Source organism: Megascapheus bottae, chromosome 1 (genome assembly GCF_031878675.1).
Source record: "Megascapheus bottae isolate mThoBot1 chromosome 1, mThoBot2.hap1, whole genome shotgun sequence".
Classification (NCBI taxonomy): Eukaryota; Metazoa; Chordata; class Mammalia; order Rodentia; family Geomyidae; genus Megascapheus; species Megascapheus bottae.
This window is the reverse complement of record NC_143509.1, coordinates 58,874,795-58,901,112: the sequence shown is the minus strand read 5'-3', so window position 1 is coordinate 58,901,112 and position 26,318 is coordinate 58,874,795. Positions and strand designations below refer to the sequence as shown.

Below are 26,318 nucleotides of genomic sequence, written 5' to 3'. Positions count from 1 at the left end.
TCCATGAATGGTCCTCAGGTCATATGACCCTGTGATGACAGCTGCCCTATTTACCACGGAAGCAGCAGAATACAAGAGGAAATGGAGTTTTGCTCTTGGGAATTTAAGGTGGAAAGGTGGGGTCATGACTGTTCTAAATATGACTGGTGAAGATATATCATGGCTTTTTTCTTTCAATGGACTAGTATTCCTGCCTTCTCCTATCAGGTCCAAGAACTAGCAAAACTTGCCTGGGTGCTGTCCCTGAGCTCTTCAGCTTAAGGCTACCATCCTACCCCTTGAGCCACAGTGCCACTTCCAGTTTTCTAGTGGTTAATTAGAGATAAGAGTCTCACAGACTTTAGTGCCCGGGCTGGCTTTGAACCGTGATCCTCAGATCTCAGCCTCCTGAGTAGCTAGGATTACAGGCGTGAGCCACTGCGCCCGGCTGCAAAACTTTTGATTAAGGCATCCTTCTGCGAGTTCTCCAAGGCACTTGGACAGGAAGCAGCGTTCAGACTGCACATGTGGTGTTCAGAGTTTCTAAATAAAAGCTCCAAATTCTAAAAGAAGTGGAATGTTCTCTTTTCAAATGGGAACAAGGAAAACTATTTAGAAGGAATTCCATTTCTGGCACAGGTTTTCTCACAGTTGCTTGTGAAGTACAACCTAAATCATTTCCCTCTGAGGTTCTGTAATCTGTTTTTGTAAGTTTTTTTTTAAGAGAGACCTCAAAAAATTCTGATTTTCTGTTATGCCAAATGCATATGAAACATGGTGATGAGGGGGCTTCAAAATGAAGAGGTCAAAAGACACAGGGCTGACTGCAAAACCAATTTCTCCCTAAGATGGTTTGGATTCAATTTCCACTTCTCATTCCCGTTATCTGAAATGTCCGTGTATCCTCATTCTACAGGAAATGCCCTTTATGATCTCGGGCAGAGCTTGCTTGTACTGATAGGTGCAGTTTGAAGACAGGTTGGGGAAGTGGGGAAGGTTCTTCCTATTCTTCTCAGGAAGGCCTTCCATTCCCAAACAGCCTGCAAGGCTCATTCACGCTGAGGTCAAACTTAATCACCTTGCCTTTGACTGGCTGATTCTTTTTGTTCTATCAATAAGGATTCATTTATCCTGAGAAGATGAAAAAAACAAAAAACAAAAAACAATCACAGGAACCTATCTCCCTCTGGACCAATGACTAGAACTAGAATATTTATCATTTATCACATCAGAAGATGAATGCATTCTTACTAGCTTACTGAGGAAACTGAGTCCCAGAAATAGGAGGAGACAGGGTCAAAGTCGCTGAGCTAGTTAGTGGTAGATCTGGAGGCATGTTAGCAGGCCAAGATAGCGCAAGCCTCCACCCTTTGGCATGCTGATTGACCCAAAATTCTCAGAATAAATGAAAATAACAGCAACATCCAATAACCAAACTTTTGAATCTCAAAAGCCTTACATGATGTGTCTTCTTCCCCTGGCTTCTATCTGAGGCATCCCCTATCCCTCTTGGTACAGAATTGACCTGCTGGAAGCCAGGATGTGCCAACTCTGGGTTATATCTAATCTAATATGTGACAGGGTAGAGGCATCTGGGTTCTATGGGTCCATGCACCAGTGACAACACCAAATACCTTCTACCTCCACAATGATGAAGACTACTGAAAAATAATTACAAAAGCTTAAAACCTAGTCAAGAAAATAAAATATTATAAAATAACATATAGTGATCATTGAAGAATAAAGTCACCTTGCCAAACCAGAAAAAAAAAAGTGTTTTACAGAGAAGTAGCACCTTTGGTAAAGAGTATTTAAAAAATTGGTTAGGTCTCTTAGTGGCTCAGAGGGAGTATATATTTGCATCATTGGGACACAGGTACCCCTCCAAACTCCATCCAAGGCTGAGAGATAAGTAATTAACAGGAGGGCTGGGTTTCTAGAGGCTAGAGTTGGGAGGATGGGAGTAGCAGAAAGCCTGCCATGGGAATAGCGGGATGGCAGGGTGATGGCAGGTCCCAAAGTATCATGTGTTCCTGGCCACTGAGCATCCTGCCCTTTTGTAGGACAGCTGCCCAAATCCTCTAGGATATGGCATGCTCTCCCTACAGCCTGCTCACAGCTGCCAGCCTTCAGATGTGGGTTTGTTCCTCTCCCTACCCCACTGTTTCCTCACTTACCCCCAAACCCCAGAGCATTGTTTAGTTTCTCTTGCAGCACTCCTTGAAACAAAGCTCTGGCTCTCTGGTCCTCCGCTTCCTAACCAGCATCCCCCCCCCCCATTTCCTTTATTGCAAAACAAATAAAACAAGATAAAATTCATTGCTATATAAGCAAATATTGGTGATGTGGCGATTGTGGCAGACACTGATGAGTACTGGACTCGGCGCTGTGCAAGAGAAGGCGCCGGGCTCCAGACACTGTGCCCCTACACTTCTTCTTAGGTTTCTTTGGTGCTCATCCTCTTGGTCTTTTCAGCTGTTTCCTTTGGGATGTAAGAGAAAACGATCATCGTGGAAATGTACATAACACTGACAGATAATGACATGCTCATACTAAATTTTTAGTTCTGTTTGCTTGTCAGGCTCTCCCTAGGATACTGAACGATTCAAGGACATGTCTTGTTCATGACAAGGTCAGGTTGGAGCTGTTTACTGAATTACCAGCTGACCCCATCTGAACTCTTAAAACTAGTGGAATAGAAATTATTATCCTTGTTTTAAATCTAAAGAAAAAACACTAAAGGGGAATATTAGAAAATGTTCTGACTCCAAGTTCTAGATAAGTTCCAAGGCCAGGCAGAAAGGCTCATTACTGCAGTCCCGGCTACTTGAGAGACAGAGATTGATTGAAGGACAATCTGGACAATAAGTGTACAGGACTCTTCAACCAATAAAAAGCTAAAGCTGGATCTCAGTTCAAGTTGGCCAAGCATAACCATGAGAAATTATTTGAAAAATACTTAGAGCAAACATGTTAGGAGGTATGGCTCAAGTGGTAGAGTGCTTGCTTAGCAAATGCAAGGGCTGAAGTTCAAAGTCTGAATTCAAATGCAGTACTAACAAGAAAGAACAGAAAAAGGCAAACAAGCAATAGGTTTGAGATACTTCTATATCACACAGTCTTCAGCTGCAACGTGAGGGTGAGACAGTGCTAGCTAGCTCTTATAACAATGTTTGGCACACTCTTCCAAAGAAGACTTACAAATAGTACCTAGGAAGTGGCTCAGCATCATTAGTTATGCAAACAACATGCGGATAAAAGTCCAGCGAGATCCTACCAAACAGCTAAAAAAAAGGCTGGAGTTTGGCCTAGGGGTAGAATGCTTGCCTAGCATGGACAAAGAACCAGGTTTGATTCCTAGGTACCATATACATAGAAAAAGCCGAAGTGGTGCTGTGGCTCAAGTGGCAGAGTGCTAGTTTTGAGGAAAAAGCTCAAGGGCAGTGCTTAGGCCCCGAGTTCAAGCCCCAGGATTAGCAAAAAAAAAAAAAGTAATCACAGCTGGCCACTGATGGCTTATACTTATAATCCTGGCTAATCAGGAGCCTGAGATCTGAGGATCAAAGTTCAAAGCCAGCTAGGCAGAAAACTGTGACACTTATCTCCCATTAAATAGCAAAAAGCCAGAAGTGAACATGTGTGGTTCAAGTGGTAGAAAGCCAGCCTTGGGCAAAAAAAAAAAAAAAAAAAAAAAAGAGAGAGCACAAAACCTTGAGATCTAGCCCCAATAAAGTAATAAAATAAAATAAATATCGCAAATATTGGTAAGAATGTGAAAATAGTAGAATGCTGTGCCATGTTGCAGCACTCAGGAAAACAGTCTGCCAGTTCTTCAAAAGTTCAATATAGGGACTAGGATTTTGGTCTAATGGTAGAGTGCTTGCCTAGCATGCACAAAGACCTGGGTTTGATTCCTAGGTACCACATACATAGAAAAAGCCAGAAGTGGTGCTGTGGCTCAAGTGGCAGAGTGCTAGTTTTGAGGAAAAAGCTCAAGGACAGTGCTCAGGCCCTGATTTCAAGCCCCAGGATAGGCACACACACACACAAAAAGTTCAACATAGGACCTAGCAATTCCACTCTTATGTAGGTAGAATTGCAAATAAATATCCACACAAAACCTTGTACAATAATGTTCTTGCCAGCATTTTTACTGGAGCCAAAACACGGAAATAACATACATATCCATGAAATGGATACCCCAAATGTCGCCTGCATGAAATGCTATTCTGCCATAAGGAAGAGTGAAGTACTAATTCATCTTGGTAGCAGGAACGTTATGCTAAGTGCAACAAGTCACATAGTAAAGTATCATTTTATATGATTTTTCCCCAATAGGCAGGGTCAGCGTGCCAGGAAGTCCATTAGTTGTTTATAGGGGCAGAGGGACAAGAAGAATGGGGAGTGACTTCTAATTGGCATAGAGATGCTTTCTGGAATGCTGAATGTACTAGAATTAAGATAGTGAGGATGGTTTACAATCTTAGGAAAATATTAAAGCCACTGAATTGCATACTTTCAGAGGGTGAATTTTATGATATACAAATCATATTTCAATTAGAAAAAAATGAAATAGGAAACTCGTGACAACAGTGGCTAAATGCAGCAGATATGGCGTTCCATCTCTGGCCTTTGGTGACCCTTGGCATGAATGACTTCTTACTGCCAGTACCTACTCCCTGCCCAAGGCCTGGCCTTAAGAGCCTACTCTGAAAACACCCACATGTACTGGTGGACAGAAATGGCAGTGTCATTTCCTGGCGGAAGGTCAGGCTTCCTGGGAGGTTCCTCTGCTCCCTCCTACTTTGGCACAGGGACTCTGTTCTCAATAGTTTGCTAGCTCAACTAAATCCTTCATGCCTATTTGCAACTGGATGCCAATGTTTTATTGCTTCTTTCCTGGGACTGTATAGCAACAAACTCTCTTTATTGAGTCCCTGTCTCTTGAAGAAACACCCACAAGTCAGAGAAACTGAAAAATGTGAATTACTGGAATCATTTCCCACCATCTGCAATGGTGGAGAGTGATTCTGATAACTGTGACTTCTCCACCCCAATAAAAGGAATTCTAAGAAGTTGTTTTTAGTTTTCCTTATACCGGGTTGAACTCATTTGAACATGCAAGGCTGGTAGAACTGGGAAAAGCGAATGATTAGAAGCTTCTATAGCCAACATGAGATTTCTATTCAATCAGTGATAATATGACAAAACACATATAACAGAACCGTAAATAAACATAAGCAAAGACTATTAACATCAACAGCTCTTTTAACTCATGTCAAATATTTCATCTCAGTAGTGTAGCAGTTCTATCATTACAGTCCTCAAAAACTGGAACATTAGCTAGCCCTGTCTACAAATGATAAGCCAGTGGAAAGACTGGACCAGGATTTTTCTACAACGTGCTAATGGGGTGCTATTCTATTAAGAAATCATTCCTCAAGGTCCTCAAGTTAATGACATAGAACCTGCACAGAATTCTTATTTATTATCTTCCTGAATCTCCAGAAAGGAAAACTTCATTAACCAGAGGTTATTCTCTAAACAGGCCATCATTTAATCAAAATTCTTTCAACTGTGGTCCCATTCTATTTATTTCATTCTCACTGAGTGCTGGGTATGTACCAGGCTTTGGGCTGGGTGTGAGGTTACAAGGATGAACAAGTTATAGATTCTCCTTTTATGGAGTGTATAGTGTTTAGATGTAGGCCTTTTATGGAGAGTATAGTGTTTGAATGTAGGCACTAGTCACAGCAGGAAATGCTCATAGCAACAGATTTGAACTTAGCTAGCAACTCATCAAATTGTAGCCTGCAAATGCTGGCGCCTGCTAGGCTGTCTGCAGACCTCATGGAGGAAGTATGCGTACCAAAGGCTGTGAGTGTAGGTGTGGTGCTGTCAGAAGGGATCTATGATGTTGGTCAAAGTATGTCTCCTGGGCACTGGACAGTGTGTGAGTGATACAAGAGCCTGATGTCTGAGGAACACCTGAGTCAGCCCAGCGGCTTCCACTCACCTGGTGCTTCTGGAGCTCCTGGACGTATCTGGTCATCCCCTCCTCTGCCTGAGTCTGGGCTCCCTTCTGATTTTTTCCTGTAAGAAAAAAATAAAAGCTCAGAGCAGTAGTGGCAAAGGATCCACCGTGATCAACCTTATAGGTTGAAGGAGAGGTGAATCACTCTCCTCTTTGTGTGAAGACATGAAGGGTCCCATGCGACTGCACTTCCAAGGTCAACTAGAGATCTACCAACTATTCTTTGGCATTGGTTCCTAGTATCTCCTTCACTGTGTAATGAGATGTGTGATGGGACTGACTCTCCGGGTAAGTATGTATGCTTACCTAGGCTCATCACAGCCATGCTACAGGCTGGTCCTGCAGACAAAGATATGCTGAGAACTTAGATCCTTGCTCAGGGAATTCTAGGGTTGAGGTGGGAGGCTAGTGATTTTCAATCATTTATCACCCAACCATAAATGTCTCAGAAAATATTTAAATATGCAATTGCTGGTTAATGATACATCTCAGGGGACGAGCACCTGCCTAGCATGCAACAGCATTCAGTCTCTGGCACAGCCAAACACGTAAGTAATGAAGAAACAGAAATCTAAATTTGCCTAGCTTTTGCCTTCAGTTATTCTGACTTTATTCATATCTAGTGGGGCCTAGATGCCAGTTTTGTTGTGGTTTGTTCTTAAAGGCTTCTCTAGGCAATTCTATGCAGTTAGGGTTGATAACCACTGAATCTTGTAATGTTTCCCGAATATTCCCTATAAACAAGAACTCTCCAAGTTCTCAGGCTGTTCTTTTTGCACATTCCAATTCATTTGGTTTGGGAGGGTGCCCAGGAATCTTGTTTATCAGATACGAGTTAATCATTAGAATATATTGGAGCACGGCATCAGTTACACTTAGAGCTGCTTCCCTTCACCCTGTTGTCTTCTGCCGGCACTATCTCCATGTTCCTACTTGCCTGTCCTTTGGGGATTTGTGATCTAAGGCTGGAATGTTAGTGTTAAGACACTAGACTGAAAAACACCCAGAATGCAGCCTCTACAGTGCCCTCTTATCTCAATGCCCAATGTACCAACATGTGCTGAGGCTTGTGGAAAGCCATGCTCTACATTGCTCTTTATACCCAACCCATGGAGAGCTCTGAATACGGGACTTGAGCCTGTCTGGGAGGGTGGATCAGCCATCCAGATCTGTGTGACTGTGGAGATGAGCAATGTCTTATGGGGGTGATAACTGGGATTGTTTGATATATGCCATGCAACTTACTACCTGGATGATCACCTGTTCTAGTTCTATAGATCAGCTGCACACTGATTGCTGCATTTGACAGATGGAAGGCTACCAATACAAAGCCAGAGCTGGAACAGTTAGGTATGTGGAAAGGAGTTTAAAGAAGACACAAAGAAGATGCCTAGTGGAGGCTGACTTCTGTAGCTACAATGTGTGTGGCCTGGCTATTCTAGCTGAGTCTTATTTGTGTGTATGTCAATCCTGGAGCTTGGACTCGGGGGGCCTGGGCACTGTCACTGAGCTTTTTTCTGAATTCTTGTGCTCTACCACTTGAGTCATGGCTCCACTTCGGGCTTTTTTTTTTTGGTGATTAATTAGAGATTAGGGTCTCATGGACTTTCCTGTCCGGCTGGCTTTGAACTGTGATTCTTAGACCTCAGCTACCAGCACCTAGCATCCCAGCTCTGATCATGACTTCTAGTAACTTCTACAACTTTTGAATTGGTAAACAGCACTTTCCTGCTTTTCTACACATTCCTACAGTTAAGTAACCCTCCTGCTTTTCCATACGGAAACTTGGTCCTATGCTTGGGTTTGATTCTTCAGATAGCACTGGCTTCTATATACACTGTTGTTGCTCTTGAGCTCCTTGTGTTAGAACCTCTTCTGGGGCATTGACCTTCACTTCCTAGTCACTGTCTTATTGGATATTCCTGAACATAATTCCTAACACCAGACTAATTTTTCTTGCCTTAGTTAATATCCTAAAATATAGTTTACCTCATCTGGCATAATTTTTCAACTAATTGGAATTTCCATGCCAGACCAGGCTTTAGCACCCTTCTCTGTCTTGCCTCCAATATGAATGGCCACAGGCTCTTTGCTTGAACTTGGCTTTGATGTGATTGATCTATTGATCTCTTGATCTCTGGCATCATTGTAGCCTAGGCCCTGAAAGAATGCTAGTGATTCCAACACACCTTTTAGCCCAAGCTCTCTCTGACATCTGGATCTGACTACCATGCCATCTCTGAATAACCTCAACTTTTCTTTTTAAAGGGTTGCTTCCCACTATTACCCCTTCCTCATCATTCCTATGCCATCTTCTCTCATTCCTATGTCATTCCACTCTCGACACAGCTTTTTCTGCATGAGCCCAGCTTACCATCGCAGGTCATGGCTGTGCAGACCCAGTTTCCACATGCACAGACACAGCGGTTACAGTCCACCTCTGTCTCAGCTCCATCTGCGTATGTTTCATCCTCCAGGGCGCACTCTGTTGGATTGGAAATAGGGATAGCAGTTTGGTGGTGAGGGTAAAACAGGATAGGTGTTCTTGCTAACCCCTGCACATCTGCCCGTTTTCCCCACATAAGGTCTGCCATGTCTGAGCAAATGTCTCCAGCAACAGAAATTGGGACCTTATGGGCCTGGAGCATGGTCTGGTGGTACAGTGCTTGCTTAGCATGCATGAAACCCTGGGTTCGATTCCTCAATACCACATACACAAAAAAAGTCAGAAGTGGTGCTGTGGCTCAAATGGTAGAGCGCTAGCCTTGAAAAAGCCCAAGGATAGTGCTCATGCCTGAGTTCAAGCCCTAGGACTGGCAAAAAAAAGAAAGGAAAAGAAAAAGAAATTGGGAACTTAACCTCACCACGGACATGATGAGCTGGGGCCATCATAGAATATGGACATCTTTTCCCCCCCATTTTTCTTTTGCTAGTTGTGGAGTGTTTGACAATCCTTTCCATCTTGGCCCCCAAATGTCTCTATTCCCAACAACTCTCAAGTTCTAGGTTAGGCTTACTCTTCTCCGGAGGGCTGAAAGATGGGTTGAGGCACTTGAGGAACTCTTGGAAGCTGAGTTTCCAGTCAGCATTTTCATCAGACAGTTCAATGAGAGCATCCACACAGAGTCCTCTGAAACAAAGCACAGAAGTGAGGGGTCAGCATGTCCTCGCTTCAGGCTTCATGTACATTTCATGTATACCTGGGGACCTTGGGTGCACCAAGAAAATGAAGGCCTCATTGAAAAACCTGCCCTCCACACTGGCCAGTCACAACCAATCTGCCTCCTGTCCCCTGTAAATATCTAACTTCACGTCATTTAACTGGATATCAGATTGCTCAAGTTATTGAAAGCTTAGACATCTGAAGTCTGATCAGTGGTCTTGTCTACCTCGATTGACAGGTGTTTTTATACCTTCATGCCTTCTACTAGCAATTGCTTTTCCTCATGGGATGACTCTCGAGTCAACTAAGCCAGAAAACTCAAAATAGAAGAGATATGATAGATGACCCAGGAGGGGAAAATACAGAATTTCTGAAAGAATACCCAGCCATCATGAACAGCACTCTGGAAAGAGACATTTCAGCTTTTTAGAATCTTAGCTCCTTTACTACCCCATTGGCTGAGATTTGGGTCCTGGCTCAGTCACTTACTGCTAAATGGTTTTGAGTTGTGTATTTAACCTTTCAGAGCCCGTTCTATCTCAGGTAAAGACAGGAAAGAAACTTCTCATTTCCTGGGGTATCATGAGGGCCATATACTGAATTGAAACTACAAAGCATTATCTAATTTCAGGTTACCTAAATAAGGAAGGACTGACAAGTCCTACACCTTAAGGCTATGAACAGTTGTTAAGAAAATCCCTTCTAGAACAGTGCTATTGTACTTCTTTTAAACAAGGAGGGCCTTTCTGATATTTAATTCTATTTGATGTATACTGAAATCACACAGAAGTTTCTTAGTAGTACATTTTTTTCACAATATTTATTCTTGGATAATAACAGACAAGGAGAAGGACATACATTTCTAACAAACAGAGCAATCTGTAATAAAAAACAGCCCTGATTGTCTTCAAAATCAGAACAGAACTGATTTAAGACCTAGAATGAGTATTACATAATGCAATTTTTTTTCTAGAAAATTAATCAATGTACTATCACTCTTGACTCTTAGAAACAACTCTGCTGGGATGAGATCTTCATTTAAGACTTATATTGCATACTGCATTCTTGCTGACCGCAACAACTACGTGATCAGCTGTCAGTAGATAACAATCACAGAACAGAACAGAATGGAATTTCTATTTTTCTTTGTATTTCATAAGGGCACTGTGGTTCTTTAGCAGATGGGAACCGCCCCCCTCCCCTGGGGATCCCTACAGAGCCCACCCCTCACCTGAGAAGCTTGTTGCTATCTTGGTCAGCATAGGTGGTGATGTTGATGGCAGTTTCATTCTGCTCCACAAATTTCAGAAATTCGCTAGAGTCCAGGTGAGAGTCACCATTATCAAAGTTCTGGAAAGGGCATGAAAAGATGTTTCAGGAAAGTTTATAGAATCCCAATTCCATCCCGGCCCTTTTTAGCCTGACTTTCTGAGTTTCTCTTGTTCTTAGCACACTTCAGCCCTGCTCTGAAACAATTCACTGGTTTAGAAACAATTGGACTTCTCTTCCTCTCTCTCACTCTCTGAAATGCTGGTGTCCAAAAGCACTGCCAGAAACTAGGAAGAGACTTGCTGTTTGTCATCACAAGCAAGCTTCCTTGGTTGGGAGAATGCCCTAGAGGAAAGTCCCTTTCCCAAGAGGCTGTGTGGTTTTGTGCCAGGAGTCTACACAGTAGTACAGTGGGGGACATGTAGAGGGTAAGATTTGGTCAGGAACTTGGGAATCAATTTAATAGTAGGTGACAGAAATGCCCCAGGCAGGTGCCACCAAAGGGCTGCTACAAATGGCGTTAAGGTCCCAAAAGGCCCATTGGAAGGAATGTCCTGGTTTCTCAGCTCCCTGCTGTAATTGCACAGTCATTGCTCACAATAGGCCTTGCAGCTACTACTTATTTGGCTCTGGAAAAAAACAAAACAAAACAAAACATTTTCTTTAGTTACATTTTTGCTACTGTCCAACTCTCCTGCTCAACAAAGTTATGTGTTTTTCAGCAGCAAGTTCTGTTTTCTCAGAGTGATTTAAGACATAAAGCGGGGTGAGAAGGACTGAGCTTTCTCATTCAGTGTGATGCCATGCCTTTAATCCCAGATGCTCAGAAGGCAGAGATTACAAGGAGTGTGGTTCAAGGCCAGTCTAGGACAAGGTTAACAAAACTTCATCTCAACCAATAAACTGGAATCCTAGCTACACAGGAGGTGTAGAGAAGAGGATTGTGGTCTGAGGTCAGTCTAAAGCAAAAAGTATGGTAAAAGGTATGACATCTCATATGAAAAATAACTAGTAAAGCATAAAAGGGCTTGAGTGTAGTTCCATTGGTAAACTACCTTCCTAGCAACTATAAGGCCCAGAGTTCAAATTTTAGCATCCCCAAAAGTCAAAACAAAATCAAACAAACAAGACAGACAGACACGGGGAATCCAGGCAGATGAAATCTCTGTCTTAGGGAAGAGAAATTTCTATCCAAAAACCAGTGAGCTCCTAAGAAGCTATAAGTAATCAGACATCCACTTCAACATAGCCTGAGATTCCCCCATCTCTAGGTGCATAATTCCAGTTAGAAAGTTAAATGCCAGTTTAATGCCAGAACAGATTAGAATGGAGCATCCTGGGTGGCTTCAGAACTGCCACAAGACTCTCAGGTGCATGGAGCTGTTCCCAAGTCCTGACTGGTTAGAAGCCTGGGAACAAGTCTCACCATGTAAGCCATCCACGTACAGACGTGTGTCTCCAGTGCGGGAGGCTTTGGCGTTGCTCTGAGGGAGGAACTGCGGGCACCGGAATGTGTGTGTGTGCATGGACAATGTTTCTGTGGGATGTGACCGTGTGTGCTATGCGGGGTCTCTGGCTTAGTGTGCGTGTGTCTGTTCTCAGTCAGTTGGAAGAGGACCCTTGGCTGCTTCTAACAACTCAAGCTCTCGGAAGGAGCTGCATGACTCAGGGCCACACTGTTGTCAAACACTTCTCTTCTGCCCTAGTTGAAGTATATCTCTTCAACTAAATCTGGGTTCATGAATAAGCTCTGGACTATGAAACGTCAGTCTGTAGGTGGTCAAAATTAGTGACTCGGAGGGACGTCACACTGGGCAGGAAGAGACTGAAATGGTGGGTGAGGTCAGAGAGACTTTGGACAACCCCACAAGTGTCACACAGGGTAAGGGACAGAGCCTGGCCATTTCTCACTGACTATCTTGCTGAGGAAGACTTCTGTGTTTTAGTTGCTCAAAGTGAGCCATAGGAGTGCTGGATTCCAAAGGCTGGACTCCGACTGATCAAGCTATAAGAGAGCGTTCTACAGCTATGTGAACCGATGTGTCACGGGAACCTCAGGCGCCGTGCATGCCGTGGGGAAGCTCCCTTTAGCTGGGGCTCAGTGGTGCGAATTCTGCTCTGATTACCTTGAAGTATTTGTCCAGGATCTCACTGTAGTTGCTGCCTTTAGAGAACCAGCCATCTGGAATGATCTCTGCTTCCAGCCACTGGATGATGCGTTGTCGGAGCTCGTCACGGTTGGCCTGATAGCAAACAACTACAGGGAAGGGGGTGTCAGCTGGGTGGTGACAGGAGCACCCCAATGTCACTCAACCCCCTGTCTGGGAGATACTGCTCTGCATGTATCATCTCATCCAATCTTCCCAGCACTGGGATGGTGGGGCACAATCATCACACCCAGTGACACAACTGTGATCCGTCTAGCATGGGAGTCCAGCTCTCTATATCATTTACAAAAATGGAGGAGGCTCAAGCAGAGAGCTTTTGTTGCTTAATAAGGGGGTGGGGGAAATGGAGCAGGAAATTAAAGATTTTTTTTTGCCAGTCTTAGGGCTTGAGCTCAGGGCCTGAGCACTGTCCTTGTGCTTTCTCAAGGCTAGGGCTCTACCACTTGAGCCACAGCACCACTTCCAGCTTTTCTCTGTATGTGGTACTGAGGAATTGAACCCAGGTCTTCATGCATGTGAGGCATGCACTCTACCACTAGGCCAAACTTTAGGAAGCTAGGGGGAAAAGATTAACAATTACTGGCTCTAAGATGAATTGAGAAAACACACAGATAAATAACAGCATTATAATTCTTTTTTCTTTTTTTGAGGGGATAAATTGGAAGGCTTTTTTAAAAGGCCGTTGTCTTCAAGCAGACTATTGTCACAAATATACTGTTAGAAAACTGAACCACGCAAGCAAGAGAGGAAAGAAAAAGCAGAAAACCAATGCTAATAACCCAGTTCAACCCCAATGGAATGGGATGCCATGTTGACCAGAGGTGAGCCAGGAGACAGAATCCACAGCTCATGTGTTGTAATCTATAATTCTTTTTTACGTGTGTGTGCGTGTGTGTGTGTGTGTGTGTGTGTGTGTGTGTGTGTGTGTGTGTCCATTGTGAGCCTTGATTTTAGGGTCTTATGCACTCCCTTGTTTTTTTATTTCAAGACTAAGGCTAAGCACTCTATCACTTGAGCCATACTTCTGTTTCTTGCTTTTTAGTAGATGATTAAAGATTCTTACAGATTCTCCCATTTGGGCTGGCTTCAAACTGTGATTTTCAGATCTCAGACTTCTTAATAGCTGAGATTTCAAGTGTGAGCCATAACTGTACAGCTTGTGCTACAATTCTGAATGCCACTAGACTTCTCAAAAAAATTTTTTTAACTAAAACTTGCTTCTAAGTTTCATGCCATTTGCATTGTCTTGATTGAAAGCAACAGAAAACAAAGCTGTAGAGTGGTCATTGTGATAGGTTTGATCTACTGACACCTGTTACAAGCCACATGGATAAAACAGGTGGGACTGACGTTTGGGTGGAGAAGCAGACAAACTTCTGGAAGACAATATATTGGGATACAAAAAGGGCACAGAGCCAAGGGAATGCACATATGGCTTAGGTTGGCTCAGCTCTTAGAGCATGAAGAGTGAATATAGTCAGATCCACAAACTGACTGTGAAAAAACAAGGCATGTGTATGTTAAAGGAGTCTGCAACAAATGATGATGGAATGTAAATTCATATCAATACAAAATCCACAAGTTCTATTTTGCTAGCATTTTCAAGTATCTACTTTCACAAAGAACTATACTGCTGGGCACTGGTGGCTCACACTTGTAATCCTACCTACTCAGGAAGCAGAGATTTGAGGAGCATAGTTCAAAGCCAGTCGGTACAGGAATGTCTATGAGACTCTTAACTTCAACTAACCAGCAAAAAGCTGGAAGTGGAGCTATGGCTCAAGTGGTAGAATGCCAGCCTTGAGAGAAGAAGTGCAAAGATAACACCCAGGTCCCGAGTTAAAGCCCCAATACCAGATCAACAACCAAAAGAGTGGTGCTTTCTGAAGCTGAGGATGTGTAACAGGGGCCAAAGGAAGGGCCCTGTGCTTTCAGTGTCCTCATGATGTAGTCATTCCTCAGCAAAAACAGAGAAGAACTGACACTAAGATCCAACCAGATGTTTTAGTGAGCAGCAAAAATAAAATATAATTTTATAGTTTTTCTCAGCTATGCTGAGAACAGACAAGTAAGTCTAGGTCATATAGAAGTCCCAGAGATTTTGTGACTTTGGCAGGGATTACAGAAGACAAGATTTCTACCCTATGCTACATGCATATTGAAGAAAAATGAAAAACAAGCTGGCACTCACTTGGGCTGGCAGATGGACTCGTGGGTTTCTTCTCTGTAAGACAAAAGAAGAAAATATGTAATTCAAAGCAGAGAGTAAGGTACAAGTTGTCTATTCTTTTAATTCCAGTACTCAGGAAGCTGAGGGAAGAGGATCTCAAATTCAAGGCCAACCTGGGCTAAATAAAGCAAGCCCCTGTTTAAACAAACACATAACCCAAAGGAAAGCCAAACCCAACTCAAACCCAACAACAACACAAAGCCCACATTAAAGAACTTTTTTCAGAAGGGGCACTGTGGCTCAAGTGATAGAGCTATAGTATACCTACACCCAGGCTCAGAGGTCAAGCCCCATGACAGAATGGAAGGAAGGAAGGAAGGAAGGAAGGAAGGAAGGAAGGAAGGAAGGAAGGAAGGAAGGAAGGAAGGAAGGAAGACAGGCATTTTTTTTCTTTTCTTTGTTATTTCTAGGATTAAAACTACCCTGCACAAAGGAAGTTGCTTTAAAAACTTTTAAAATCACTTTTATCATAAATCTTTATCTCCTTTCCTTCTACTAGGGATCAGGGATGAGGAATCCTCTCTTTCCTGCTTCGTCAATATTTTGGGGTCCCTTGAGTTGCTCCTCTGAACTCATATCTCCTCCTTTGGGAGTGCGAGGGGCTTCCTGGGTTTCTGAGGCTGTTCCTGGAGAATCTTTCTGGACAGGGAATGGAGTGGAGGTCTAGTCCTGGGAAACAGCTTCATGAAGGTCAAGGTCAGGGTCTGACTAGCACAAACTTGGGACGTCTCTCTTACTCTAATAACTGAGTGCAAAATCAAGGAAACAACACTATAGGACTGAGGGGCACCAAAATGTTTTAAAAGCATTAGAGAAGAAAGGTATCTTCTTTCTAAGGTTTGGCATTCATTGAAGGACTCTTTTAGCATTGTTGATTATTAATCAAGGTCCCCTATCTACTCTCTAGCTACAGAAAATCCTGGAAACCGAGTCTAATGCAGGAAACTTAGGGCAGAGGCCTGGGCTAGATACAAGGCCAAGACAGCAGGCTCGTGAATGTCAGAAGATCCCATCTCCCAGTAGTTGGGTGGTGTCCACAGTTCTTGGGGGAGGGGAGCTGTGGTCAAGGTCAGAGTCAGCCAGGGTATCTTGCTGTTTGGTGTCTCCCCAGGGCTAGACCTAGGTAGTGACAGCACACCTTACCTTTGCAGTGTCCATCATAATCAACCTGGATTTTGGATCCAGTGAGGCAGGCATCTCGATGCAGCTCACAATGGTTGAGGTAGGTCTTTCCATTACTGCCACACACAGGCCTCTTGTGAGGTTTGCATTGCTGAAACACAGCCGGGGGAGGATGTTTGTGCCAACATGGGTGTCAATGTGCACCTGCATCTGTGTGTGCAGGCACACATGCACATGTACATCTGCATATACCTCCCCCACACACATACCTACACACTCACATCTTCACTCCCAAGGACAGAACCTAGAAAGCACCAGGGTCCAGGGAGCCTCAGCTGTGGCTCACTGCTTGGCCTTATAATTTCTCATGGCCCTCTCTATCTACCCTGGTCCACAGCTCTCTCCTCTATGAGGAAATACCCTGCTCTGACTTAAGCCTTTGTGTCTTCTCCAGAATTCATGTTGAAACTTAATCCTCCAATGCAATAGTATTAAGAGGCTTTTAGAAGGTCGTTACCCTATGATAATGGAATTAAGGTCTTCCTAAAGGAGGCTTCACATGGCATTTGGTTGGTCTCTTTCTCTTCTGTCTTTGCTCATGGGAGGATCGAGTGTTCAAGGTGCCATCTTGGTAGCAAACTGTGCCCTCACCAGACAGAAAACCTGCTGTGTCTTGATCTTGTACTTCTCCAATCTCCAGGATTGTAAGAACTTCATTTGTATTACTTAGAATCTGCTTACCTCAGGTATTTTGTTATGGAAGCACAACTGGACTGAGATGTTTTCCTCAACTGATCAAGTTAGCAGAATGAGCATTTAATTGTAAGTCAGGACATTGTCAATTTGGGCAAAATCAATTAATGTCTTTGATGATCTAAAAATCCCTTAACATTTCAACACTTTATGACACAATGAAGCCAGAGCTGAGCTGAGTGTGGAGACCCATATATTCTCTCTCATTCTCTCTCTCTCCTCTCTCTCTCTTTTTTATCTTTCTCCCTCCACACACACACACACACACACACACACACACACACACACACACACACACACACACCCTCCAAATCTTTTAGGGACTATAAGGATCTTTCTCTTCATGTAGATTTGGGTTGGGAAACATTTTGCTTTGCTTCTAATTTCACAACCCCTGCCATGACACTGGGGTGGGGCCAAAGGACTACAAGAATTTTGGAGAGAAATGTAGAATAAAGTTCATTTGGCAACCAGGTTCAACTTTGGCTATTAAAACTGCCAAGATTGCAGACAAACCCGAATTCTTTCAACTTCTGTAGCTTTTAAAAGGGGGAAGAGAGGAGGGGAAAGCAAGTTGAACTAACACCCAGAAAAAGACCAAACAGGAAAGAGAAAATATGGTAAAAAGAAATAGAACAGTGGACCTGGATACAGCCTAATCCCTCCAATTTATAGACATTATAGGCCAGAAAGATGATCTTCATCTATTCATGTAGTCAATATTTACTGTGGAGTGCTTACTCGTTGCTGAGAAAAACCAACGGTGGGACTTGACTTTCATAGCATCTCTTAGGAAATGGTTTGCTCAAAATCACAAATATGTAGCTGGGTTGAGACTACGTATCAGGTTCCACATCTTGAGTCAGATTTATACCACCACAGGGTAGCCAGGAAATTTCTAGAGAGTACCTCTGAAGTAGACAGACCCCCAACAGAATCAGATTCTTAACGTTTCCTGGTTGGCATATTCTTGCTTCTGCAACAGGGATTGGAGCCTAGGGACTAAGCTGAGTGTGTCTATTTGCCAAAGTAACTGTGTTTCTGAGTTGTGTATTGGTTTAACAAATGGGAGAAAAAGAAAAAAAAGACCACATGATCAGGGTTACTTATGTCAGGGGGTAAAAACTGTCTATTTCCTAAAGGCTCACTTTGCTTTTGAAATATCATTTAAAAGCCAAACATTTCATTCACCAATAAAAAAATAAAGCACAGCCTTTGACCTAGCAGGTACTCGAGGTCATCAATCTTTAATCTGAAGACAGCAGCAAAATAGGATATTTACACTAGCACGTGGTTGGTGGTGGTGGCAAACACCCGAAGTACCCTTTTCATGTCTAGCTCTGAAAAAGTGAATAAATCTAGCTCTTTTATATTACTAAGTATTAGGCAGTTCAAAAAAGGAGTTAAAAGTCTATGGCCTGTTCTGGAGTGGCTTCTCTGATATGCTGATGAGAACACAATACAAACTGTATCTATCCATAACTATAAATACAATCCTCTCATTTCTATGTAAAACAGGTAGAAACTTTGTATTAGCATAGGAAAGGAAATAAACCACAAACTTGGAACTGTACGAACCAAGCTGTTGACAGACTAATGGGATTGAGCGAATAAAGAGAAAGATGATTCTTTTATGTCTGTACAAATGTCTATACTATTGGACTGTTATTTATTTTGTTTTCCTGGAGATCAAAGCCAGCATGTTAGGCGAGCACTCTATCACTGAGCTACCTCCCCAGCATCCATACACTTGCTATTTTTTGTTTGTTAGTTAAAAAATGAAAGAAAATAAACTCCTTATACAGCTTATTTTCTCTTCTGACCTGCTCTCTCTGTACCTTGGATAGGAGATCAAGCTGAAGGCCTTGGGCATGCTGAGCAGGAACTTAGCATGGACTTATCACTGACCTATACCCACAGATAACCATTTAAAAAATCCTGCATTAAAAACCAAGCATCTAAAGCTTGGTGCTAGTGGCTCACGCCTACAATCCTAAGCAGGATGAGACCTGAGAATTGTACTTGGAAGCCAACCTGGGTAGGAAATTCCAAGAGACTCTTATTTCCAATGAACCAGCAAAAATTGAAAGTGGAGGTGCTGCTCAAGTGGTAGAGGGCTGGCCTTGAGTGAAAAATCTAAGGAAGAACAGGAGGTGCTGAGTTCAAGCCTCAGTACCAACAACAAAACAGGCGGGGGTGGGGGGAGGGGGCAGGGAGAAAGAAAAGAAAAAAAAAAGAAGAGGTGACTTTTAACCCCAGGATGGAGGAAGAGTGCTTGCATAAAGATTATGACGCTGTCAGTGCTGTCCCTAGCTGCCTCCTCTGGTTCCCGACCCCAGGACCTACCTCAATGCAGAGGCAGGTGGGCTCGCCCTTCTCCGTGACTGCACATTCTCGGCCGGCTCCACAAAACACATTGGCACAAATCTTGGATTTGCTCCTCAGCTCTTCCTGAAACACAAATCATACAGGAGGCGCCATGTCAGTGAGATAAGTGCATCACATGACGAGCCAATGGCGGTGACGATCTTTCAGGCTTGGACTTGGGTCTGGAGTCACAGGTCATGGGGGTTAAAGGACTTTTCATTAGCTGAATGCTTTACTGGAACTGCCAGCACCATCCTCCGAGACACTGACCCAGGTTCAGAGGCCAGTGAGTCCCCAACACTGCTTCTCCACGAGCAATGGTACCTCTCCTCATACCGCCTTCCTTTTAAAAAGTTACTGCATACCTAGTATATGCTTATGCTTACAGCTGGAGACACAAAGGACAATCCTTGTCCTTAAGAGGCATCATAAGCCAGGCTCTGGTGGCACATGCCATGCCTGGAAGCCTAGTTATTCAGGAGGCTGAGGTCTGAGCATCATGCTTCCAAAACCAGAGCAGGCAGAAAGGTCCGTGAGATTTTTATTGCTAATTATCCACCACAAGGCTGGAAGTAGAGCTGTGGCTCAAGTGCTAGAGTGGCAGCTTTGAGTCAAAAAGTTAAGGGACAAGAGCTTTGGCCCTGAAGTTCAAGCCCTAGTACTACTGTATGGACACACCCATGGGTATACACATGCACACACACACACACACACACACACACACACACACACACACACACACAAAGCTCCATGATTCCTAAGCAAAGAGACACTTAAACAAAATCAGAAGCCCCAGGGAGCTGGAGGAAGAAGAGGAAGAGGGTAAGAATGAAATGAGACTTTCTGAAAATTCCACGTCTTAAGTGATTCTTTAAGGAAGAGAAGAACAAGCCAGGTAGAAGTTGAAACACTGTCGAGAAACACGAAGCAAAACATGAACCACCAAGTATTCAAAGCAATATCAAAGGACAACAGAAGGATGGCCGTGTCATAGAAAGATAGACAAGGTATTATTGAGTTTCCATCTCCTGTTCAGGTATGCTCCAGCTTCAGATTAAAAGAGGCAAGCCACTCAAAGAATGACACTCAAGCCACTTGCCAGTCAGGACTCCTGTTCCAACACATTCAGCAGAACAAACAGGGAAGGGAATATCTTTAGTCTATGCCACAGGACATGTGAGTACCACAGGCACTAATCTGTTGGTCACATATTCTTTCACTCCCACTCATACACAGCCCCACAAGTGGTGCATAATGAAGGGGAATTGAGATTTTCCCAAAACCCTCTCCCTCACTGGATGGGCTGAAAGGGTCACTAAAGGCCTCTAGGCCTATACCCATTGGGCTGGTTTTAGCCATGGTAAACCAACAAAGATGGCAGAACCATGCCAGTGCCTCAGGATTGGCAAAGGCAGAGGCAAGAGTTCATGCCCCAGAGCCCCTTCTACCATGTCAAGCAGAGAACTCACATCCACAAGTCTCAAACAGTAAAATTCTTAAGTGTGCAAGAATAGGAAGGGAAGAAGGAAAAAAGGAAGGGAGCAAGGGAGGGAGGGAGAAAGGGAGAGAGGAAGGGAGGGAGTGAGGTTAAGAAAGACAAGTTAAGAAAGACAGAAAGAAAGTTAAGAAAAGGAGAAAGGAAGGAAGGGAGGGAGGGAAGGAATTAAGAAAGAAAAAAAAAAGAAGCTGGAGAACTGTCCAATACAGCTGGTTTGCTGCCACCTGGAGGACACTTTGCAAACTCTAGGTTATTCTTTCTCCCATAAACCAGCTAGCTGGGCATGGAAGACTCCTATTGGTTTAGAAGTTATTTGCATGCTCACATTTCATTGGCTTTCAAGCTCTTGCTGAACCAATTCTTTTTTGAATGTTGCTAAGGAAAATTCAATAAAGCTGGCAGGCAAGGATGACAAGAGGAAGTAATTCCCAGAAGGCTGGGGGACTGGAGAGCTGTTGTTTCCTGAATGGGGAGCTTAGATAAAATCAGTCTCCAGACAGGGACCTCTTATGGGAACTGTGCCTGAGAATGTAGAAAGGTGGATAAAAGGTGACTGAGTAGAATTTAAAAATTGGGGATAGGATAACCTTCTCTCTTCCCTTCTACTAGATACTCTAACCCTGTGGGTGTGTTACAGGAGCTACAGATTCATAAATGCACACATAAAACGTGCTTAGCCACATCTGCCCACAGGGATACACTAACAGGCAGCTCCAAAGGCAAAAATCCACAACGTTCTCCAGCTAGCATTGGGTCCCTCATTCCATTGTAACTGGAAAGTAAGCTGCCTGTGAAAATAGTAAGGGTAAGCTGCATAAGGTTCCCATAGTTTGAATTCAGCCTTCATTACTGTTTAGAAATAGCTCTCAAAAATCATTTGGAGAAAGCCAGATTTCACTTACATGATTAACAACTAGGGTTTGAATAGTGCAATTAAAATGTGTATTCATATGAGTTCATCTTATTCCATAGATAATCCTGCAAGGTCATGTATGTTAGGTGTTACTTTTTGTGGATTAAAAACAAAACAAAATCAAAGATCAGCAAAATCAAGTAACTTGCCCCAGGTCCCATAGCTACAAAATGAGAAGAGGTTAAATTCAAACCCATGTTTTCAGGCCACAGAAAACTAAGTTCCCATTTATAAATACCTGGCATCCTGCTAAGTAATCTGTTAAATATCATGCTATTTAAGCTCTACAGCAACTTTACAGATGATGGGTCTGAACCACTGAAACTAGAGAATTTGAAAGAGGCAGAGCTAGGACTGTACTAACCTAAAAGAAAATGGTTCTTTTATATTTGATTTATTTTCATATCCAGATGTCTTAAGGTTTATAATAGGGATGTGAATTGAATAATAAGCAGGAGTGCATTAGACAATTAGCTCTAAACTCCCCACATCCCACCTCTGGTTCCTTACTTGCTGGGGTCCTAGACAAGGTACTTGCTATAAACCTCAGGTTCCTTATGTTGCAAAATGGAAATATTGCTCCTTAGAGAGTTGTTGTGACCCTGCATCGGGCCATTTATTTTCAGGTCTTCTATTAGATGCTCTTACTGCCTCCTTGGGCGGTCGTATCCCCATTCTTAGGCGAAACAGCAATGATGAGAACAGGGTCGATGGAATGGAGAAAGCAATGAGCCTAGTGACCCCCAGTGACCTATTTGCAGAGCAGAGATGGCGGAGCCACTGGTTATACAACCATTGTCTTTGCAGGTGGCACATTGGTCAATAGGTGGCAATCTCTCTCTGTCTCACACAACCCGGCACTGCAATGCAGAAGTGCAGTCTAGGCAGTCTAGGCTGCTGTGCGTTTACCCAGCTCTGTCCTTCCAGTGAAGAATGGCACAGGAGGTGGGAGAGCAGGGCAGACATGGCACCAACCCACCGACACAGAAGTGAGGAGCTGCCAATCAGGGAAGGAATGTGGAACCTGCTTCCCCCCAAACCCTCCTCTATACCCCCATTCATAGGCAGCTGACTGCAGAAATCAAAATCAAAAACAAAGGAAATTATCTCCAGAAGTGGCATACTTGTGCCATTGAAAGCCCTTCTCTAAACCTCATCTTCTCTGGGAGCATGCCTCAGGGGTTTCCAGAACATTTTTATAGGGGGTGGGTGGGCTCACTGATGAACAACAGATTCTGAGTGGGAAAGTACACTGAGATGGGGTGAGCATGATGTGGACATGCTTATCCATTGGCCAGAACTGCAGAATAAGGAGGGTGAGGATACAGGAAGAGGGAGACTGAGAGATGAGTGGTTTGGGTGGCTGGGGTGAGAGTAACATGGGAGGGAGAGAGAAAAATGAGATGAAGAAGAGGGCAGAAAAGTCCATAAGACCGTTTCAAAAAAAAAAAAAAACAACAGGAAAAATCAGGGCTGGAGGTTTGGCTCAAGTGGTAGAGCACCAGCCAAGCAAGCAAGCTGAGCGAGCGTGCGACTCTGAATTCAAACCTCAGTACTGAAAAAAAAAAAAAAAAGAAGAAGCAATCAAGCACCAAACAACACCTCCAGAAAACAAAACCCAAGCAAAATAGCTGCCTCCACATGGAAAACCATCAGAAAGTTCCAGCTTTATCCTTCTACTCCTGACACTTCCTTGTTGCTTCCGTGGTGTGTATTACAAACCAGGCTTGGCAGATTTGATCTGGTGGTTAATTTTCACACTGTAAACTTCTCTTGGAAAAAGACTGACCAAGAACATTTCTGTTTTATGAGGTAAAAACTTGCTCACAGGGAGTATTAGTTATTGTATGCATACAGGCTATACATTGGCTTAGCAATTGTGATGGATATGTAATTTTTCCTAATGTTTTGACTAAAAGAAAAAAAAAACAACCTTTTAGTTTAAGCAGGCAGAGCTGCCTCTAAGGACCCTCCAGATTTAGGAACTGCCAAGGCCCACATGACAGGTGCCGGACTTCCCAGTAGCAAAGCTGTACCCTGGTTCTAGGGATCTAACTTCAACGCCAGCCTCTTTCCACTCAAGGCCAGCAGAGATGTCATCTTGAACTCAAGGTCTTAGAAAATTGGAAATTATTTTTGCAAGTGAAAAAAGATCCTTTGTGAGCAAAATGGAAAAGTAAGTTATTTGCAAAACCACCAGCAGAGATGATCATGTGTCTGGATGTCCTGGCTGAACAGTATTAAGTCAAAGCAAAAAAATATACTTTGAATGTAAAAAAAAATGTCTCCCGAAAGCAAAACCATTTGTGGAAGAATTGTATGTTTGGCAGAGGAAGAAGCTTATAAGCAAAGCCATGAAACTGTCAGCTCATTTCTAAAATGAACTGGGTCAGCTATGTCCTCTCCATTTTTCCCCATTCCTGGTTCATGTTCCTTGCTCCCTCTCTCTCCTCATCCCTCTGTCTCTCCCTCTGCTTTCCCCTACCCAACCCACCCCCAGTGATGTCAAGGTGGAATTTTGGCTCCACTTGTCACTATTGTGTGGCACAGTGTCTTTGGTGACGTGAGCAAGGCTCTTCTTCCTTTGCCAGAATTAGTCTTGGAAACTTCACAGGAACAACACAGGTGCTTGGATACCCAGAAACACCATGAAGATAGGAATTTACAGACCTAGGAGAGCAGGAGTGGGAGGGTACCTAGGGCGAACAATTTTTCTGGAGTGACCTTGTGCAAAAAAAAACAACAAAAAAAACCCACATACACATACAAAAAAACCAAAAAACATGGAGAGATCTTTGGGCTCTTGAAATGGAGCTCAAGCATGTGACCTTGTTTAATCCTGAATTTTCTCTGATCCTAAAAGGAGGGAATGGCTGGGTTCTCTATTTATGATGACAAAGGAGGGGTGACAATTTTACCAGCAGTTCTGATGCCTTGGCCTACAGAGATAAGCATGCACCATGGCCATATCCTCAGGCTAATGCCCCTCATCCAGAGCCAGGTTTTGTGAAGTACAAGAGAAAAAGAACACTCAACTCCAAATGCAAAACAAGGGTCCCAGAAGAGGCCTTGCAAGTAAAAGGGCTGAGGAGCTGGAGTATCTCCAGCATGAAGCACAGTACAATCTCCATGACACTTCTGCTCAGCAACTTTCCTGGACCTGACGGAGCCCATTCAGCTCCCACTGAAGCAAGATGCATTTGTCTCCAGTCCTTGCAAGGTCCCTAGGAGTCCCCCAAATCCTGTCAGTTTCCTAAGCAGTATCTTTGGAAGGCCCTGTAATTTTCCACTTTCATTCTTCAGTTGCTTCATGTGCCGACGGAACTCTTAAACAAAGAATCCACCATGAATTAGCCTGGTAGGTCTGCTTTCTACTTTCCAGCATCAGTCTAAGACTTGTCTACTTTGAAGGCAATTGTAGATAATTCTTTTTCTCCTTCTGCTTAGACCAAGGTAGACACTTTACACTCATTTGAAAGCATAGTTAAAGAACACAGCGTGGTGGCAGATGCCTGTAATCCCAGCTCCTTGGGAAGGTAGTAGGATCTCAGTATGAAGCTGACTCAGGCAAAAGAATGAGGACCTGCCTGAAAGACAAACTAAAGCAAAAATAGTACAATACTTGTCTAGCAGATGTGAGAACCTAAGTTCAGCATTCAATACTGCCCCCAAATACATGCATATATAAAATATATAACAGAGGACCCGGACTTTGGCCTAGCGGTAGAGTGCTTGCCTAGCATGTGTGAAGTCCTGGGTTTGATTTCTTAGTACCACATACATAGGAAAAGCTAGAAGTAGTGCTGTGGCTCAAGTGGTGGACAGTGCTCAGGCCCTGAGTTCAAGTCCCAAAACTAGCAAATATATATATAACAGAGGCATTATAAATCATAGTTAGAATTGCATATTAGCATGCCTGTAGTCCCAGTATATGCGAGGTTAAGATGAGAGGATTACTAGAGCCTAGAAGTTCAAGACCAGCCTGTGCAATGAACAAAATAAACAAAATTGTAATAATCTGGGACCAATATGGTAGAGTGCCATAGTATAAACCCAGAAGGTGCTGAGAATATGGCCTCTGCCTTTAGGGTGTCTAGCCCACTTCCCAAGACGCTGGCATGCAGCCCTGTGCAGCCTGGAGAAGCAGGAGTAGGGTGAGTCTCAGAGATACAGCTGCATGGGGGAAATGGGAGCCTCACCTCACCCTGTAGGCTAGAGGCTCTGGATGGAAATCCTACAGGATTTGGAGAACAGCTGAAGTGAAAATGGAAGACTAGAAGTACAGGGAACAGCCAGCAGTTCTGGGAAGGTGGGCAAGCATGGGCATGGAAGGAAGAGGTTTCTGAAGAGCAACAAAGTCCAGGAACAAACTAGATGGAGGGAGGTGGGGCAGAGGGTCTTAGAACTGTCAAGATCTTTGACTTTAGCTGGGTACCAGTGGCTCACACTTGTAATCCTAGCCACTCAAAAAGCTTAGATCTTGGCCAGGAGTTTGGCCTAGTGGTAGAGTGCTTGCCTAGCATGCACAAAGGCCCGGGTTCAATTCCTCAGTACCACATACATACAAAAAAGCCGGAATGGTGCTGAGGCTCAAGTGGTAGAGCTCTAGCCTTGAGAAAGTCCAAGGACAGTGCTCAGGCCCTGAGCTCAAGCCCAGGACTGGCAAAAAAAAAAAAAAAAAAAAAAGCTTAGATCTGAGGATTGCAGTTTGAAGCCAGCCGGGGCAGAAAAGGCGACTCTTATCTTCAATTAACCACCAAAAGCTGGAGGTGGAGCTGGAGCTCAAGTAGTAGAGTATTGGCCTTAAGCAAAATAGCTCAGG

At 43.5% G+C, this 26,318-nt stretch overlaps 1 protein-coding gene across 1 annotated transcript in view; it reads right to left on the bottom strand.

Moving 5' to 3' along the window:
• Fstl1 (follistatin like 1) overlaps positions 1–26,318 on the bottom strand; it is a 52,457-nt gene continuing 26,139 nt past the window's right edge. The window contains exons 3-11 of the mRNA XM_090345608.1: positions 19,065–19,169; positions 15,987–16,116; positions 14,805–14,837; positions 12,572–12,702; positions 10,408–10,526; positions 9,031–9,143; positions 8,388–8,498; positions 5,996–6,072; positions 1–2,461 (exon numbers count right to left, since the gene is read on the bottom strand). Coding sequence (XP_090201734.1) covers positions 2,417–2,461; positions 5,996–6,072; positions 8,388–8,498; positions 9,031–9,143; positions 10,408–10,526; positions 12,572–12,702; positions 14,805–14,837; positions 15,987–16,116; positions 19,065–19,169 — 864 coding nt within the window. The 3' untranslated portion in view covers positions 1–2,416. The remainder of the gene's footprint in view (positions 2,462–5,995; positions 6,073–8,387; positions 8,499–9,030; positions 9,144–10,407; positions 10,527–12,571; positions 12,703–14,804; positions 14,838–15,986; positions 16,117–19,064; positions 19,170–26,318) is intronic.